This window comes from Chelmon rostratus, chromosome 21 (genome assembly GCF_017976325.1).
Source record: "Chelmon rostratus isolate fCheRos1 chromosome 21, fCheRos1.pri, whole genome shotgun sequence".
In the NCBI taxonomy this organism is placed as follows: Eukaryota; Metazoa; Chordata; class Actinopteri; order Chaetodontiformes; family Chaetodontidae; genus Chelmon; species Chelmon rostratus.
Genome location: NC_055678.1, coordinates 22,759,501 through 22,779,126, shown reverse-complemented (window position 1 = coordinate 22,779,126; position 19,626 = coordinate 22,759,501). Strand labels below are relative to the sequence as shown.

General features: G+C 42.0%; 1 protein-coding gene across 2 annotated transcripts in view; it reads right to left on the bottom strand.

Moving 5' to 3' along the window:
* The window catches only part of rbfox3a (RNA binding fox-1 homolog 3a), an 85,857-nt gene that overhangs the window by 15,825 nt on the left and 50,406 nt on the right, over window positions 1-19,626 (bottom strand). For both annotated transcript variants that reach the window (XM_041962553.1, XM_041962554.1), the window contains exons 4-6: window positions 15,092-15,184; window positions 13,625-13,685; window positions 9,005-9,058 (exon numbers count right to left, since the gene is read on the bottom strand). In XM_041962553.1, the coding sequence (XP_041818487.1) occupies window positions 9,005-9,058; window positions 13,625-13,685; window positions 15,092-15,184 (208 nt within the window). The remainder of the gene's footprint in view (window positions 1-9,004; window positions 9,059-13,624; window positions 13,686-15,091; window positions 15,185-19,626) is intronic.

Genomic DNA, 19,626 nt, shown 5'->3' with positions numbered 1-19,626 from the left:
GTATGTGTATATGCATATGAGCATGAGGACATGTGTTCATGCAAGTTGTTAGTGGTGTGATGTATATGAATGCAATCTGATGATGAACTATGGCTTGCGCATGCTACAGCAGCACTGTAATAACCCATGAATCATGGCAGGGCCTCTGCCTGACAGTGGACCCATAAAGCAAAGAAACAACAACATCCACTTATATACACATGAGGGAGACACACACTGAGGACGCACATGTTCATACATGCACAAACTTATCAGCTAATGTAAGTGGTGTGTGAGAATTAGCTGTGATGCTGGCTGGAGTGATGATAACAATAATAGTACAGTTAAAGAATTGTGTTATTTAGAGAAGTAACTTTCATAGTTGTAACTGAGTAATTTGTCATTTTTTGCAGCTTTTTGTGTGTGTGTATGTAGGCCTCACTGTGTTTAATGCATCACACTACAAGTCTTCAAATCTACATGCTACATTACAAGTGAGGTTGGATAATATTAGTGTGAGTTATATTAATTTCATTGAGCAGATACACTAAAATGTGACAATGATGACATCCACTGGAGTGGCAGAGTGAGCAGCAACAAAAGTTTAAGCCTAGTAAAGGCAAGTTCTAAAAAGTTAAAATATATTTAGGGTAACACCAGTGCCTTCAATTATTTTCTGTTACGCTTCCCCTAGGAAGAAGAAAACATTTCGTGCTCCCCCACACACTCTCCACCACAACTATAAATAGTATAAAAAACTCAAGTGTTTTTTCAGCTGATTACAATATGATGTCTTTAAGTGACGCCTTATTTATTTGGCTTCATGCTGTCCACTGCCAACACTGTTAGACACAGTCAACACACCTGGCTTTCCTCGTCTCAATTACTTTTTTTTTGTAATTTTTCTGTATGTATTATTCCATCAACCTGCCAGGGACTACAGGTGGAAATTAGCAAGTTGCTATAACCTGGCACAATGCATATTCTCTTGTTGTACAGGATTAATGTCTTTTTGTGTGCTGTCCCTGTAGAAAAAAAAATTTGATTACATTACACACAGTGAAGCCAAGCACTACAGACGCTGGTCATATTTCCTCGTCTTAGCTTTCTGGTGACTTTCAATTGTCTCACTATCTCCGTCTCTCTGCACCTTTCTTTTCATCCCTGTTAAATATTTTCCTTGGTGTCTCTTGAGGGTTTGTTTACTGCACTTAATATCTCCCTCTCTGTGCTGTGTTGCATGTCTGTGCAAAAAAAAACTCCAAAAACATACACAACAGAGCTAATACTCCCTGTGCATACTCTGACAATGAGAACACCACTGCCGCCTACTGTAGTGGATGTGCAATTACACTTTACTGTAGCCAAAAAAAAGCATGTCCCCTGGGGTCACAGGCGCCCCACCATTTGAGAAGCACTGTTATAACCATTGTGGATTGGTTTTTCGCTCATTTCGTTGCCTTAACCCAAACTTTTTTCACTGAGGGCCACATACAGAAAAATATAGGTGGGGCTGGGCCACTTTCTAGAGGTGAGGTATATAGCCTCACCTTCAGTGTATAAAAGTTAGAAAAATCTATTCAAAGTTGGTCAATATGCTATATAGTTGACTACCTTCATCACAACTTTCCATAAATGAATTTCTATTGATTTATTCAGAAATAGGGTTGGCAGCTCATTCTCAGAACAGCCCTCAGATTTCATTTTAGTCAGAATGGTGATCCCCACAGTACAGAGAAAGAACAATAAATGTTCTTGTCTAAATGTCACTTTGATCAAGGAGCGATCGATCAAATCTGCGTCAGTTGAGATCATCTGATTTTGCACAGTGTGTGCGCTCTGCACAGCAGTGTGTACTTTGCGTGTTAGCAAGAAACACGCATATAAAAAAGTGCTGCGCAAAAGTGGAGTAGTGACAGAACTGATGCGGCATTATTGATATTTGTCACACGTTTACCTGCATACTAGTTATGTGCATGCATGCTTAATAACACACGGATACTGCAGACTAACACTGTAGATACTGAGAGCTGTGATGCTGCCTTGAAGCTTTCACCTTGAGTTTCTGCCATGTTTGGTAACCCTGGGTAAATTTGTTCTGTGATTGTTCTGAGGCAGCTGCCTTGTTCAACAGTAGCTCCCCCTGCCGTTAAAACTAAGAAGTGCAATACACTCAATCAAAAGTTTCAAGAGCGGGCCATATTCTCTTCTGTTTAAAAAATTCTTGTGAGCCAATTAAAAAAGGACTGCGGGCCGCAGTCCTTTTTTAGTCCTTTTTTAGTTTGGACACCCCTGCCTTAACCAAACTCCCCTCAGCCAAAGAAACAGCAGACATGCTGATACAGCATGTGATTTGGGTGTGTGAGATCCCAGCAGATATTGTCTAAGTGGGGTCAATAACTGACAGTGAACCTGCCAGCCTTGGACCGATGATGGTGCGCCAATATGACAAAGCCCAGAATTGATTCAATGTTGCCCTTCCAACTTGCAAATTTTTCAGCATATGTTAAAAGACCCGATCTGCTTGCCTTGTTACTTCCCTGCCTTCCTTTTTGCATTTTAATCTTATTTGTTGTGTTCTGCAGAGCTGCTCTGCCAAGCTCTGCATATACCAACTCACATACACACACACACACATGCAGAGAAATGCACATTTGTTCTGCTATGCATATATTCAGTCGAGGACACAGTCAATCAATCAGTATTACATTTCCCTCATTGTCCTTCATGCCCATGCAACCCCCCCAACCAACACACAAACACACACACACACCTCTTTCTCTGGTCTACATTTGCATCAGAGTTTATCAAGCTTCAGCGTATTATGTTGTGTGTGTGTTTGTACCTGACTTTATTTAACAGAGGCTACTACTAGATATATGCCTTTTATTTCTGTCTTTAGTTCATTGTATGTTAAAAAAATAAAAGTAAAGTATTTTTGTTTAATGTTTTCTAACTTGTCTGAGTAAAACAGTGACATATGTTGAATGCCTGTCTTACAATTCAGGGTGCATAATCATGTCCCTTGCTTGTATGTTTTATTATGAAATAACAGTTTAACACAAAGAAAGGCAAAGTCAATTCAGTTAATGAATCTAACCCTATCTCCCAGAAATTATATTTCAGAATGTTTTTTCATTAATATATATTATATTATTATATATTATTATACATGTTAATATATATAAACTTTGTCAGTTAATAGTATCTGGACAGTCACAAAATGTTAACACTATCTGTCTAAAGCAAAAAACATTTTAACTCAATGACACCACAATCTCCTCCTAATCTTGAACCCTTGTTATATCACAGTCTTGTGCTTTGTAGGCCCATCATTGTGCTCGACCATTTCCCCACAAATTCCGCAGGGTAAGGGTAACATAGCACTTCACAAAATCAAGAAATACTGCCAACATAATCCAGGCAGCAATTACATTTTCGTATTTGTATGTGTGTCTATGAGAGTGTAGCTGTGTATAACTATCTGTGTTTCATTTTTTTGGTGCAAACCTGAGTGTGAATGTACCAGTGAGACTGTACGTCTATATTTACATTCTAAGATGTGTACCTTAAGACAGGAATTCATGAGTATGTGATCTTGGGTGTGTATGGATGTGGAGGTCATCTGTCATTCTTCTGAATGGGATTTGTGCACAATAAACCCGTAGCTGAGCCCAGCAATGGAGATTGAGTGCACTGTCAACTGGCTAGGATTTATGGAGGCCGATTCAGCTGATGGGTGCTGGAAAAGCCGTCTGATAAAATGTGATTAATTACCCTTACATCTCACTTTACATCCTGCTTTACTCTCACCCAAAACTAAATTAAATGCACTCATAGTTATTCCAGAAGAATTCCCAATCCCACACAGGGTGGAGGTGTGGATACAAAATGCATTTTGTATTTATGGGTGAACAAATGCCAGTAGACCTGAGCCACAAAAAATATTCAAATAATGAGAAGAGGGTATGAAGGAAAGGATTAATGCAGAGGGTAGATAGAATATTGGCATGTCTGAATGTTTTCTGTCATATAGTTTTTCCTGTTTTTCATCAGTCCCTCCTGCTGGGAGAAAGGGAAACATAAGGTGTCGGTTAGGCTTGGCAAACTTTAATGGCGCATTTAAGACCACTCCACACATGACCATCTCATAAATTAGAAAGCCAGAGTAAATATGTCTGAGTGTGTGTTTTTTGCTATTTCTATGCATATGAGGACCAGAGCTGGATTACTTGTTACAGGCATTTGGTTGAGTGTGTAACTGTGTGTGTGTTTATCTATCCACAGATAATCTCACTGAGAAGTCAGCCTAATAATTTCTGTTCACACTTTTGGCTGCATGCTTGAGGACTTCCCATGGTTGCTGTGATTCAGAATTTTCTGCAATTGAGTGTTGACTCACTCATCTTAACCCATCAGTACGGTCAAGTTGGCAAAAATAAATATGCAACATCTGATTAGACTTTTATAATAAAGCTTCTTGAGAATCACTTCACAAAGAAAAGCTGAATAAAGTAAAATAAAATAGAAGAGAAATAAAAAAGAAATACTGTAAGTTGTACTACTATAATAAAATAGAAGTGCTAGAAATGCTGTGTATACATGCCTGTATCTAAATGTATTTAAATATGGTGAAATATAGGATAATAGGAGGCACAGCGGTGATGATGGATAGGTATGAAGTGTCAAAGTATATTTTGTTATGTACATGTTCAAGAGAAAGTAAATGATGCCTAACAGTGTCATTTAGAGGTCCAAACCATGCACAGAAATCATTACATGTGTCAGGGAGGTGGGTGTCACTGCCCTCTGTTCTTGTAGTCTCTTCAGGTCTGGATGCCCTGTCTCATGTGTCTAGTGTCCCTGGTATCACAGAAATAATTTAAAATTTTCTTTGCATACTGGCACTTTGCTCTCCTGATGGCATGGGAAAGCTGAGCCCTTGCTGTCCTGAGATCCACTCAGCCACCCAGATCAGAATGCAGCGTCACATTCTCTCAGCAGGGCACAGACCTCAGCTGTCAGCCACGATTTCTGGTTAGAGCAAGTGGATTTCAAAACAGTGACATCTTCAATTCACTTCTCTTTGTATTCAGACACAGGAGTCTGAGGACTCCTCTACACATGTGTGCTGGTCATAGGTTAGACTGTGAGGTTAGCTGGAGTCTTATGTAGTCCATTTTATTGTCCAGGGAGCAAATGTTGGCTAGTAGGACTGACATCAGTGCTTGCCGGCTGGGGTTTTGACTGCTTGCCTCGCTTCGGTCTCCTCTCACACTGCACCTCCTCGTCCAGGCAGCTGTGTCAGGTGGCACCCTGGTGTAGGGGCCTTGTCTGCGCTGTTGATTTATCTGGTGGTACCATAGATGTTGCATGAACTCATGTCCAAAAGGGTCCAAAAGGGTCTTTTGGTCATAGATCAGATGGGTTGAACAGACTTTATGACCAACATTGATACGAAAACTAGAACCGTTAGTGGGAGCTGGAGGAGTCGCTGCATCTGTGAGGATGGCAGCTTTCCAGAGAGGAGAAGTGGGACAGAGGGAAGAGAGTTCACCATCTCAACAGCCTGGTGGATAAAGCTTTTACTTTTACTGGTGGAGCTTGCACAGAGACTCTGGTACCTTCTCCCAGGTGGCAGGAGACCAGGGAGGTTGTATGAGGGATTGGTTGAGTCACTCACAGTGCTGATTGTTTTGCAGGTGAGGTGGGTGTAGTAGATACCCAGGAGGGAGGATAGTCCAACACTAAAGATCTTTCCTGCTTTATTCACCATGTGCTGCAGAGTCTTGTGGTTGGAGGCAGTGCAGCTCCCATACCATACAGTAATGTAGCTGGTCAGGATACTTTCAAAGGTGGCTCAGTGAAAACAGCTCATGATGGATGCTAGGGCTCTTGCTGGGCTTTCTTGGCCAGTGATGCAGTGTTGTTTGTCCAGAAAAGGTCCTGCAATGATGTGCACAGCCAGAAATGTAGTGCTGTTCACCTTCTCCACAGCAGACCATTGGTGGTCAGTGTTGGGTTCTCTGGAAGTCAATAACAATCTCCTTTGTTTTTGCCACATTTAGGGAGAGATTGTTTTCTCTGCATTACATGGCCAATTGGTTCATCACATTCCTGTTGTTTGTCTGATCATCGTTGCTGATGAGACCCACCACAGTCGTGTCATTTGCAAATTTTATGAAATGATTGGCACTGCAATTTAGTGTACAGTCATGGGTCAGCACGGTGAAGAGCAGAGGACTGAGCACACATCCTTGGGGGACCCTGTGCTCAGTGCGATGTTTTGTTGCCGACCTGTACTGCTTATCATCTCTCAGTGAGAAAGTCCAGCAACCAATTACAGAGAGAGGTGCTAAGGCCCAGGAAGTCCAGTTTCCATATTAACTGCTTGGGAAGATGGTGCTAAATATTGAACTCAAGATAAAGTGAAAGGGTCTTTTGGCCATAGATCAGTGTGTGTGTGTGTGACTGTGCTGCCAGTAGTATAGATGGTGGCGCACCGAAATGGATGCAGGGAAAGAGGAAGGATGGATCTTATTTGCTGCATGACTAGCCTTTCAAAGCACTTCACGATGGTGGAGGTCAGTGCAGAGTCGTAGTCATTGCAGCCTGATGGAGTTTACTTCTTTGGTACAGGTATGATGGTGGTGGCTTTAAAGGACATGGGGACAACAGCCTGGCTCAGAGGAGGTGTTGAAGATATCCGTAAGGACATCTTTGAGCTGCACATTTGAGGGTTCGTAGTCTGTGATGGTCTGGATACCCTGCCACAGGCTCTGTGTGCCTCTGCTGTCTTTGAAATAGCAGGCCATCTCTTTTGTGCTCTGGCTTGGCAAACCTGCCACAGGACAGGTTGGCCCTGGCTCAATCAATGCATTTGGTGATGTAGACAGTGACAGTCTCTGTATATTCCTGGGTGTTAATATCTTTCTTGTGTGGCCTCCTGCTTAAACAGTCTTAGGCAGGGGTCTCAAGCTTGCTGCTGCAGGACGATTTTTTGCGGCCCCCACCTTGATATGAAAGTATAATATTAGTGTGACCTCCGACGGGGCCACTCAGCCAGCTCTCGCTAGACTAAGCTACACCGGCTTCATGCACTCTACACCTGTAACAACTGTGCTGCAAATGATGAACAGCCAGATAGCAGTCACATTTTTTGCACTCGCCACCCCAGTGCAGTTGTTACAGTTAGAAGCAGAAATGACACCTGCAGTAAAGAGACAGGTTGGTGACGAGCACAGACAATTTCAGGAAAAGTGGGAGACGCAGTTTTCCTTTCTGGAGTACAGGGACATGTCTTATTTTCACAGAGAAAGTTGCGGTACACAACGAGTACAACCTAAAACGTCATTATTCAACTAAACATGCAGAGGAATATGCAAAATACCAGGGAGATGAGAGAGCCAACCGGGTCGCCAGTCTTAAAGCACGTCTACACATATATGAGAAGAAGTGTGGTCAAGTCTCTGGCAGCAAGAAGTAGGCAAGAGAACCCATGTTCAGAAGAACCGTTCATGATCTTCATTCAATGTTTCATTCATGTTCAGGACACTTCATGCTCAGAAGAAATCACTAAAACAGTTAATAATGATGTTTGAGGATTTTTTTGTGGAATCCCCTATGTGGCCCAGCCTCACGGTAAGTTGAATTTGAGACCCCTGGTCTTAGGTGTCAAAACAGTTCTGAAGTGCAGAGATGGCAACCTCTGCCCATACCTCTTTCTGAACGAACCGGTTTGGTGACTTTGACGCCTTTTAGCATGATAGCGATGTGGTCAGAAAGACCAAGGTGGGGGAGAGGTGAAGCCTTATATGCTCCTTTGTGGTTTGTGTAAACCAGCTCCAGTTTATTATTATCCCTTCTTGGAAAATCAACATGTTGGTGTATTTTTGGAAGTACAGTCTTAAGGCCTACATGCTTGCAATCTCTAGCTGCTGCATCTGCACATACTGCCATCTTCATCGTGTTGCACAATTTAGGTGAATATTACCTTAGATGTGAACCACGTAAATTCAGACACCTTTGCCCTTTACAGGCTTAAATTTAGATCAGTTTCTGTGTCATTTTCAGAGACAAAGACAAAACAAGTAACTGCTCCTACAGATGAGGAGAGGTTGAAGAGATTGGTAAAATATAATTACTATTTAAGTACTACTTACTGTATAGGAAAAGTAAATTCAGGTTCAGAAGGATTAAGAATGAATGCAATAAAAAAGTACTAGTGTTAGACTAACAAGTGTAACAGTACTGTTATCGAGGCATATTTGTATGTGCTGTTGGACAGGTGGAGCAGTTTCTATTTTTTATGCACCTTTAAAGACATATAATATAAATTCCTGAATATACATGTCTGTGTGTACCTCAACAGACATATACACACAAGCACACACACACACACACACACACACACAAACATACATAGCCTGATCCACAGGCAGTGGAGCATGGAACTGTGATACAGGGTTTAAAGGAGGTCATCTGAAGTTGCTGTTTGGATTGGTTGGAGGATGGGGGGATAGATGGCACAATGGAGGGACATAGAGAGAAAAGCAGAAAAAGAGGGAAGGAGAAATAAAAGAGATTGATGGCCTCTCTCTGTCAGGGTGGTTATTTAGAGGAGGGCTGTAAAGCTGTCTGGGAATGAACAGATTTCAGACTAATGAGCAAAAAGGAGAGCAGTTAAGGGGAGCGGACAGTCTCAGGACTTCTACCAAATGAAACCAAGCTGCCACTTCAAGCTGCATACACACCCTTACCAACCCACACACATACTCAAGTGTATACATAAATAAATTGCTGCAGCCAGGAATGCACATACAGAAAAATCTGTTATCAGTTTCTGCATTGATCCAATGCACAAGGTGAATGCTCACACACATTACTTGCAAGACATGGAAGGAAGACAAAGGAAAATAACGATGAAAAAAGAAGGGTGGATATAAAGACTCAGCAGTATAAATGAGGATTTTACAGCATATGTTCTTCAATATTTTTTGGCCTTCATAACTGTTTTATTCTTTACCTGTATAAAAGTCAGGACCATATACTGCTCCCACCACTGGATTCAGCTTCCAGCCTGTACAGGAGACACACACACACATACACGCATGCACACACAAAACAGTGTGACAGTTAGCATTACTACATGAACTTGTGTCTATCTGGAGTTTGAAAACAAACCTTATTTCCAGAATCACTATGTTATTATCTTTTCCATTTTGAAATTTCTCCATCCAACAAGGCATTATGCTGTATGTCTTCAATACAAAGATGTCTCTTTGCAGGATTTTGCAAAACGTTTGCTGGCTGGTAGTTATATCATGCGTGATTCTATAAACAGGTCCCACATTTGCAATTAACAATTCAGATGAGTGCCGACTGTTGGATACAACAGTGTCCAGTCTCCTAGATATTCATTGAAAAAATGACAAAGAAATTCAAATGTAACTGTGGTATGATGTCTCTGAGAAAAAGAAAGAGTTCATGAGCCACCAGGATGGTTAGCAGTTAGTGGCGTAACCATTTGTTGATCTGTTATGCATTTTATATGCACATGCCAACATGCAAAATTAAATTATGTGCATAACTGGTGGCCCTGTCAAAATGCACACTAGGTATTTGGTAGAAATACCATTAAAATGCAGAATTTTTCATGAAAAACAGAAACAGAATAAATAACTTCGCATTATTCCACAGATCCATGACCGTATTTCTGTTTCACCTTTCGCTATACACCAAAGCATTTGAAGACTTCTATATTGATATTTATATGTTAATATATTGTCTTCCTTATTTGATTGATGTGTATCATATGTGCTGTAACTCCAGATTCTTTTAGTGTATATAAGTGTATAAGTATATAACTAAGGTCTCACTTCATAAAGACGTAGCCCTCTAACAGCTGTTGCTACTGGGTTAATGGTGAAGCTGATTTAATCAATGCCCAGAGTGACACCAAGGTTCATAAGCAAACAACATTTAGCTGATAACCAGTTCACAACCTTGTAAAAAACAATGTGTCATAAAGCGGCTGGGATATTGATTACATACCATAGTGGTGCCCATGCGGCCCATTCATCCTAGATGGTGGGATTAGAGGTGCACTGTTTGGCATATGCATAAGAGCACTAGATCTGACAACACATCATCTGCCATCTAGCACGTTTAAAACTGAAGGTGTCAGGATGGACTCAGACAAATCGCACTGATAGAAGAAGATGAGCGTACACACTCCACCCTTTTGTCTACCACTGACATTCTGCTAAGGCGGGCCATGGATGAGGATTAGCCTCTTGTGAAGTGTGCCTAGAAACCCTGTGGAGGTTCCACTCCAATTGCACTGCAGGCTTGTGTGATGGCATCACACAGCCACCGAGACAGACGTTGTTTTGACCATAACTCGTGAGTGCCTGTTAAGAAACAACTGTGGTGTCTGCCTGATGTTGCTGTACACAAAACATACTGAGATAGAACATGCAGTGGGTAGAGTCAGCGAGATGTCTCTTCCACCTTGTTTCTGTGAGAAGGAGGAAATAATTCTGGACCAGAAGGAGTTTGTTTGGACTTTAGGTGTAAATGAGGGATTTGGAAAGTTGCTCCACACCTGTCCTCTCTAATAGAGAGAGGTAGCATGACAGTGCTGACGTCGGGGCGAGGAGGAACACTGTTTAATAGATAACATCTTTGGGCTATCGACTTCAAAGGCGGACCCTCCCAGAACGCACAGCACCAGTGATAAAATGTGCCGTATTCCCTTGAAAAAGTATCTGGCTGCTCAAGGATGTGCAACAACTGGTCTCTACCCATAGACTTTGTGGCATAATTAAATGGCTGCAGTATATGCTTTTATTCTAGATGGAGTCAAACCATTATCTAACAACATGGCAATGTAGATTGACATGAGAGGAAGAGGACACAACATAGGAATTGTGTTCTCCACACATCAACGCTGAAAAGTGGACCATCTACCAGCGAACCATGGGTTAGTAGAAGGGGGTCTTACACCCTACAAGGTGTGCACCACTGTGGGGGCAGTCCTAACCTTACAAGCACCCAGGTTCAGTAGCCAGGAACAGAGCTGTTGGCCTATCACTGGGAGGTGGAGGATTTCACCGTCCAGCTGTGCCAGTGAGTCTCTTCTGCTGGCAGCCATGGGAGGTTCCATGTTTTCCCTGCCACCAGCTGCACCATGGGGGAAACCAAGATGTGTTTGTACTAGATTCTCCTCTTAAATTAATGCTAAGAGGCAAGCCACCTGGGAAACTGGGGGAAATGTGTAAAAGAGAACTCTAAGCAACAGCTGATGATAGAAGACATCAACTCTCAGTGGAGGGTTGTGTCACGCATTCATGGAGACCCACAGTGTTTCTTCTCTTGTTAGGCAAACAGATCCACCCTCACCTTCCCAAACCTGTTGCACAACATCTGAGCAAGTGTGCAACTCAGTTTCTTTGTGGGAGGAACCACCGTGAGACATTAAGTCCCATGGAATGAACACCGCAGGTGTCTGTGTGACTGCACCAGGAAGTGTCTGTCTATTTACAACAGTCCTGCTAAGGGCACGCCACCCTGACAGTTGATGTACACCCCAGCTGTCCCCTCCTGTCTGTCTTTACTATGACATATCTGCTTCTCAGCTGGTGGGCTTGCAGGTTCAAATACCTGCTAAACTGTAGCCCCCTGAGTCGAACCCCTGTGACAGGGGAGGAGAAAGTGGTTCCGCAGGAGGTGAATGTGGAGGTGCATGTGGAGGTGCAGTTGCAGCAGTTACTGCAGAGCATCTCTTCCTGAAGCGAGTATGTCAAAAGTGGTGAGGCTGTGCACCAGGAGTGCCTCTTCACCCTGCCCGTTATGCTTCCTCTGCTGCTTCATGCAGGTGAGCTGTGGTGCTTTGTCCATTGGGGGATATGGGAGAATCCAGCCGCTACCACCTGATAAGAGGGGGAAGCTGAGACATGCCGCCATTTTGCTGCATCATGGTCTGCTATACCATATTCCTGGATGCAGTCACTGTTGTTAATGCGAGACAGGACAGCTGTCATAACCTTCCCGATGTCAGTTGACATCTCTGGGGTCAGGCTCCGAAAGGGGCCCCGACTTAGTGGCCATTGCAGAGACAGCTGAAGACATCAGCACTCTGTTGGTCTGAGGTGCAGCAATCTGAGCCGCACACTGTTGGATTCAGAGAGGTGTGTGTAAAGAAGAAGAAGAAGGCCTGAAGGGTCCAGAGGGACTTTGCTGTGGTCAGTCCAGCTTCCATCACTGCCCCCTTCACCTAGAGTGCCATGAAGATGTCTGCTTTTCAATGAAGCTCCTCCGCAGCCATGTACAATACTGACAGGTGGCCGGTGGAGTTCCCCCTTACACAGTGTTGTCAACACCAAGGCAAACCTCACATCAAGGTCTGCCAGAAGGATGTAGCTTGACAGGAGAGAGCAGAAAGGGACAGCTTCAACAGCAGCTGAACTTCATCTTCACTTTGTTCTTGACTCGTTGACTGCTCAATGCCGAAAAAAATTCCGAAGCAGACCTCAGGTTCTGTTGTGAAATACTGTGCATGAGGACCTGAGAGTGGCAACTGTACAGTGTACAGTGGTGGGAAAGAAAATCATCACAGCTGTAAATACGCTCAGGGATAAACTCAATGCTGACAGCTCTTCGAACAATCAGCTGGGGACTCTTCTTCATGTTCTTCCTTTTTCCCCTTCTTCTTACCCCACACTCTCATACTACAGTCATAAGAAATTAATTGTCGTGCAAGAGACAGCAATTGTTGTATGTTGTTGTAATTCTTCTTTTTCTATTTTTAGCAACTGTTTACTCAACCACTGCTGAAGCCAACAAAGCAGACTGAAGTGAGAAAGTGAAAGAAGAGGCGAGAGACAGATGAGTTGGGGGAAAATACGTCTGTATGTATATGTATGTCTGCGTGTGTGTGTGTGTGTGTGTGTGTGTGTATGTCCGTGTATGTGTCGGTTTGCGTGGATTTGTGCTCGGGGCCTGATGACAGTGACAAATGGAAAACCCTTCAGGGCTCATTCTTTCTTTCTCTGCACCGTAAAACCAAATGGGGGTGTGTGTCTGTGTGTGTGACTGTGTAGAGGAGAGGTGATGACCAGTTCTGGCCATTTAATTCCTTCCCTTGTTCATCCATCCCCTCCCCCTCTTTCCTTCTTTTACTTTTCATCGTCTCCTCATTCACTCTCTTTCTCCCTCCACCACTCTTTCGATCCATCTACATGAATGAGCATCTGTGAGAGAGATGGAGTGAAACACACCTTCTCCTCCTCTTTAGGAATGAATACAGGCTCTTTTTATTGAGTCTTTTCATTTACCCATTCACTTTCTTGTCCATCTACCAAATTCTCCTCCTCTTGCTTTAAATCCACCCTCCATCTCCAATCTGTCTCTTTCGCTGCTGCCCTTTTCCTTTCACCCTTTTAATGCCTGTCCCTGCAGAATAAGAAAAGATTTCACTCTGCTATTTTCTTGATATTTCAAACCAAATAAACTGCCTCTTTGACAAATATTGGTTTCAATAATTAAATGTGAACTCTCTCTCTGAACTCTTTTTTGTGTGAGCAGCACATTAGAAGATGTGCAAATGTGCTTAGAAGACATACAAGTAAGGCAAAAGTCTTACCATTTGTGTAAGGGTTTGAAAGCTTTTTGTTGGTCATTACTCTGGCTGTGGCATTGTTGACCTGTCAGAAAACAGACAGTGGTTAGTGTGAGAGCGACACACACACACACACACACACACACACACACACACACACACACACACACACAAGAAAAGACAAGGAACAACTGTGCATATTATGGATAATCCACATCACAACCATTCTCCATGCTATGCTGATATTTCACAATTTGATTTGAGGCTACATGCAATGTGTCAAATGTCTGATGTTTAAACACATTCAACAACATCAGAGAAAATAAATGAGCAAAAATTCACATTTAAAAACTGAAATTAATGCCTACAGACATTTCAGTTTGTAAAACCCTAAAAGGTTACTCAGTCTTTCAGCGATTTCAGTATATGATCTTAAAATATGCCTGAATAGTTTTTGAGGTGAAAAATGTAATTTCGTCAGTAGTACATTTGTTTTCCAACGGCGTTCAATCAGCAATATAATACATTCACTTTTCAATGGTTCTGTTTATGCGCTTAAAGCCCTTGATTACGGTTAATAAAGATGGTGGTCTAGGTTCAATATGGGAAAACTTCATAAGCATTTACCCAAAACCACAGTTTCCCTCTAAACTAAACCAAGTGCTTTTGTTGCCTATATGTATGCACATACAGAACACTGGTCTCTGGAGTAAACATCCTTTACGTTACACCCACCATCCACAATGTTTTGGCATGGAAACATTAGGGAATACAATGTAGGCAGCATTTACATTTATTCAAAAATATTAACGGAAAAGAATAGAAGCAGTAATAGTAGTAGCATATAAACATAACGTCTAAGAGACAGGATTGCTGCAAGTGAGTTTATTGGTTTCCAGGTGAAAATGTTCTCAGGGTAAGATAATCCTGTGATATGATAAAAACTAGCATTACAACAAAAGCCTCAAGATTTCTCTATTTAATGAACCCAAGTGAGTTAATATGGAAAAATGAGTGAGCAGACAGAATTTTACTCTCCATGGAAGAGAATGGTGACATCAAAATGGGACACTGTACAGCACACTGGCAGCTCACTGATTGCCATTTGGAAGGCATTCATTTTTAACAGGGGGATTTCTAAGTAAAAAAAAACACAACAAAACACTATCCAAACCATCCCATGCACAAGCCACAGACACAAACACAAATGACACAATGCATGAGCAATGAATAATTCACTATTTGTGTCAAAAAACACTGCAACACACTCACACACTGCTGAATAGGTCTGTCTTTCTCTTTGTCACACACACTTACGGATCAGGGTTCGGCATGCAGCGTTCAAGGTGCAGCAGGCAGGTGGGAGAGAGGAAAAGAATCGAGGAAGAGAGGGAATACTGCAGAAGATGTGAATATGATTCCCGGGCAGGAGGAGGGGAGTAACAGAAGAGGGGTGATGGATGGTAAGGAGAGACAGGAAAAGTAAGGCACCTCTATTTTGCGTCCCTCTACGATTGTACCATTTAGTTTCTCCCGTGCTCGGTCAGCATCTGCACTCGTTTCAAATGTTACAAACCCAAAGCCCTGCATTGGCCAGGAGGTGGGGTTGAAAATCAATGACAATGGAAGAAAGTCCATAAATGGATTGATGAAACAAACATGGAAAAGAAGAGAGAAGAAAAAGGCACAAAGCAGAGAGCTGCAGGTTAGGAAATCTAGGTCTAGAAGCAGATGCCAGAGAGACGTCAGGCTGGTAAGACAAACATGAGAAACAGAGCTGAAGTTACAGTAAAGAAAGCTGGGAACACAAGACATCAAACCACAGACAAAAGGGCAATAAATAACTAGGCTGACACCTAGTCGGCTATGTGGTCAGTGTGCTATATTGTGGCCAAGATATAACACGGATAGTCAGTGTCCAAAATGTGAAAAATGAAATTAAATGTTGTAGTTAAATTTTCTGTCATGGTTATATAATGTTCAAAAGTGCACTGAAGTAGTTCGTCATGATGACTTGGTTAAGCTATGTTTGATTCAAATTTTTTTCTAAATGCAGTTACAATAACAAAACTTTCCACTATCGGAAGATTTTTGAAAGAGAACTTATTTTAATTTTAACTGTAACTTTTCTAATGATCTACTAACTCCTCTTACTCTTTCATTTGCTTCACAGCAGTAGACTTTCTGTTGTTTGCCAGTTTCATTCCTTCATGGTAAATGTCAGGTATTGTACTGTGTATTGTACTGTGATGCACCATTGTGCTGTGACACTTGGGTGGAGTATGGACTGGTTATTGATTTCTTGTCAAGTGTGTTGTGTGTGGACCCACTGGGGCATGGGCCATATCGTGATCCTTGTCACACTAGTGATAGCCTTAAAGAGCAAAGCCTATACAAATTAGAACATCAGTTATGTACCTAAACCCCACAGGTGTAACCCTCTAAGCTGTGGGCCCGACGGATACCTTAAATTAGGTGAAGAAATAGCTGTTTTTGGAAACGAATTGCCTAGTTTCAGGTCAACTTATTAACAAGGCGAGACTGAGGTGGGGCCCACAGAGTCAGCAGATATAGACTTACAGTCCTGAGTCCTGAGTGTGACTGAGGGATGATAGCCTTAGAGAGCTGAGGGCTGTAGAATATGCAGTTATGGTACAAAACTATTGTTAACACCTACTAATTTTGAAATGGTCAATGAGGAAACTCCAACACTTGACAGACCAAAGGTGTAACTTGTCAACCAGGGCTTTGCTGTGGTTCAGACAATTACCACCTCATCACTATGTGTGTGCGTGTGTGTGTGTGTGCGTGTGTGTGCACATGCATATGTGTCTGTGTGCATGTAGTTAAGACTGCATGTTAAGACTACTAAGTAGTTGGTGGTGGCTGTATCCTTGTCAAAACCAGCTGCTGATCTGGCCAATATAGTTATTTTACCATTAATTGACTGTTGTTTTGGTATTATTTGATTATTATTTTTGGCACATTTGTATTCTAGACTGAAGCTGTTATATTCTAGAGCTGTAATGTTACCCAATTTCCCCATGTGGCTCAATAGTATTTCTGACTCTGATTCTGACATTTAAACCTATTCAATTCAATTCAAGTCAATTCAATTTCATTTATATAACACCAAAATCACAACAGAAGTTGTCTCAAGACACTTTCCGTATAGGGCAGGTACACACCAAACTCTTTATCTGCAGAGACCCAACTATTCCCTCATGAGCAAGCACTTGGCAACAGTGGCAAAGAAAAACTTCCTTTTAACAACCTACTATTACAGTAATCACCCTTTACATTTCAACCTGCACCAGTTAGTTTACCCAGACAAGCCCAGCTGTCAAGTTGCCTTTTCCTTCTTTGTGAGCTTTGAATATGGATGTACAGTCCAACTGATTATGTCTGAGAAATTCTGGTACAGCATGGTTCAGCTAAATGCATAGTCTGATAGATTTGTGTACATATGCCATTAAATCTGAACTGGACTGCATGTAAACTGCAGTTTCATTTAACCAATAAATGTCACTATAAACATATTGAGTACATTGAGCTGATCAACAACCAGCACAGCTGCTGGTGCATCTCAGACAAAACTTAACAGTGGTGGAAACACTATTACATGTACTGTGACTTTGTAGATATACCAAAGTACTTCAGCTTCAAAAAGCTGAAGTACTCTATTTTATATAGATGAACAAAATCCAAAAGCGTCAGTAACATCTATTTTTAAATAGAACAAAGCATGTATTTGTGTAATGCTGAAACTCATCACACAAAACTGATCAGAGGTTAAAGAAGTTCACACACAAAAAAAAAAACCTGCTTTCAAATATTATCAAAATATGTGTCTTCTGCAAATATTTTAGTAGGGCTGCAACTAACAGTTATTTTGATAATCAATTAATCTGTTGACTATAACTTTGATTAACTGATTACTAATTACAGTAATCACCCTTTACATTTAAACCTGCACCATAAAAGAAAAAAATATTTACTGCATTTCAAAAAACGAAATTTATTCCTTTTCTTATTTTGAATGCTTTTTCAAACAAGCTAAATAAATGGACATTTGGGATGCAGCCATGCACTGAGAATAAAAGGGAAATGCAATATATATTTGAGCAGATATTGCCCAAGTTTCTGTTGTGACGAAATAAAGGATTCATTTCAGGCCGTCTCTTGCTAATGGCATGAAATATTCCAAAAACTCCATAATGCTACGTTATACCCATGCCACACGTCTTGTCATGATTCTGCTTTTGTGTTTTTCATCCCTGTCTGACAGTGTTTTTCTTTCCTTCGTCTCTGTCAGCAGGTAGAGTGTGAGAGAGAGGCGAGTCCTATCTCCTCAGGAGCGAGCCTCACTAGACACACCTGCTCCTCATCTGCTCATCATCGGTTTCTTAAACCATCACCAGATTATTCTCGATGCGCTCGTCTCATCAGTCTCGCTCCTGAGTGATCGCCAGCCTCTCTCCCTGTTCCCATTGCCTGACTGTGATTTTCTCTGGTGAGTTTTCTCCTGGACACTTTAAGTTTATTCCAGAGTGAGTTTTTCCCTTATGGTGATTTTGTGTTTGTTCTTTTTTTAATTTTTTTTAATTTTTTGTTTTTTCTACTTTCCAGCATTGGCATTTCCCAGATCAGTACCTGGCGTCAGCAAGGACATAGCCTCTGCTGACTTATTAGTAGTCTTAATTTTATCCACACACACAAGAGAGTTTTGGTGTGCATATGTGTGTGTGTGTGTGTGTGTGTGTGTGCCTGCTTGTGTCTTTGCTGTAGGATGCAGTTGATGGTGTGCAAAGGTCCCATGGGACAGCAAATAACTACCATCTCCTCTGTGAAGGCCCTTATGTTAAATGTTACATTCAATCTAATTAGCGCTGTTGAATTAACACATTCTATCATAAAGGCTTCGCACCCTAAGAGCTGTCGCTACTGGCTTTATCACTGCGTGTATGTGCAATTGTGAAGATTTTCTTTCCCACCACTGAACACTGTGCAGTTGCCTCTCTCAGGTCCTCATGTACAGTATATAACACTGTCAGTACCTGAACTTTGCTCCCAAATATTCTTCAGCGTCAAGCAGTCAACAAGTGAAGATGAAGAAGTTCAGCCCCGCCTGTCAGACTGGCAACATCCTCCCGGCAGACCTTCACCCCCACTGTAAATGGAAAATGGTAAATGGACTGTATTTATATAGCGCTTTTCTAGTCTGACGACCACTCAAAGCGCTTTTTACAACACAAGTTGGCATTCACCCATTCACAGACACATTTGCATGATGGCGGTTAGGCCACCTGCTCTTTACGAGCATTAACTATTCACACACACTCACACATTGGTGGCACAGCATCAGGAGACTGCCGAGGCCAGGGATCGAAAAACCAACCTTCTGATAAGTGATTAGTTTTCCAGTTTCCCACTGGCTCTTTTCAGAGCCAACCACTTTTCCTTAAAGATCCGTATCCTGCCAGCCAGTCAGCTTATGCTCCCATTGGGCATTTTGCCTCTACTTTTGTGGCTCCACAGGATGCCCACACAAAAACACATGGCCACCATACAAACACACACACATACACACACACACACAGCTGCTTTTCCATATGCTGAGAATCAGATGTGCTGGAATGCATGCATCCTGGTGATTGGTTCACTTCCATCAACCAGAGAGATATGTAATTCCAAATTCCTGTCATTTTCAGGTACATAAAATTCCTGTGCTTCTTCTTCTCAGGAGTAGAGGACCAGAACAATCGGCTACCATGTGGCTATTCTCTGGCTCCACGCACTTTCTTCCAGTTTACGGAAATGGCATTGGAGCCACTATGCAGGAAAGGCTCGTTAGGGCTCCTACACGTGGGGACAATTCAGAGGTCGTAAAGCCATCTGTGCCTCAAATTTGTTCAGCACAAGAGATGAAAATGCTGCTGAAGATGCTGAAAATCCCTCACTCACTGCAGTCAGACCTGACACACTGGAGAACTCCCTGTAGTTTGTTGACGGGGGTTCCACTCAGG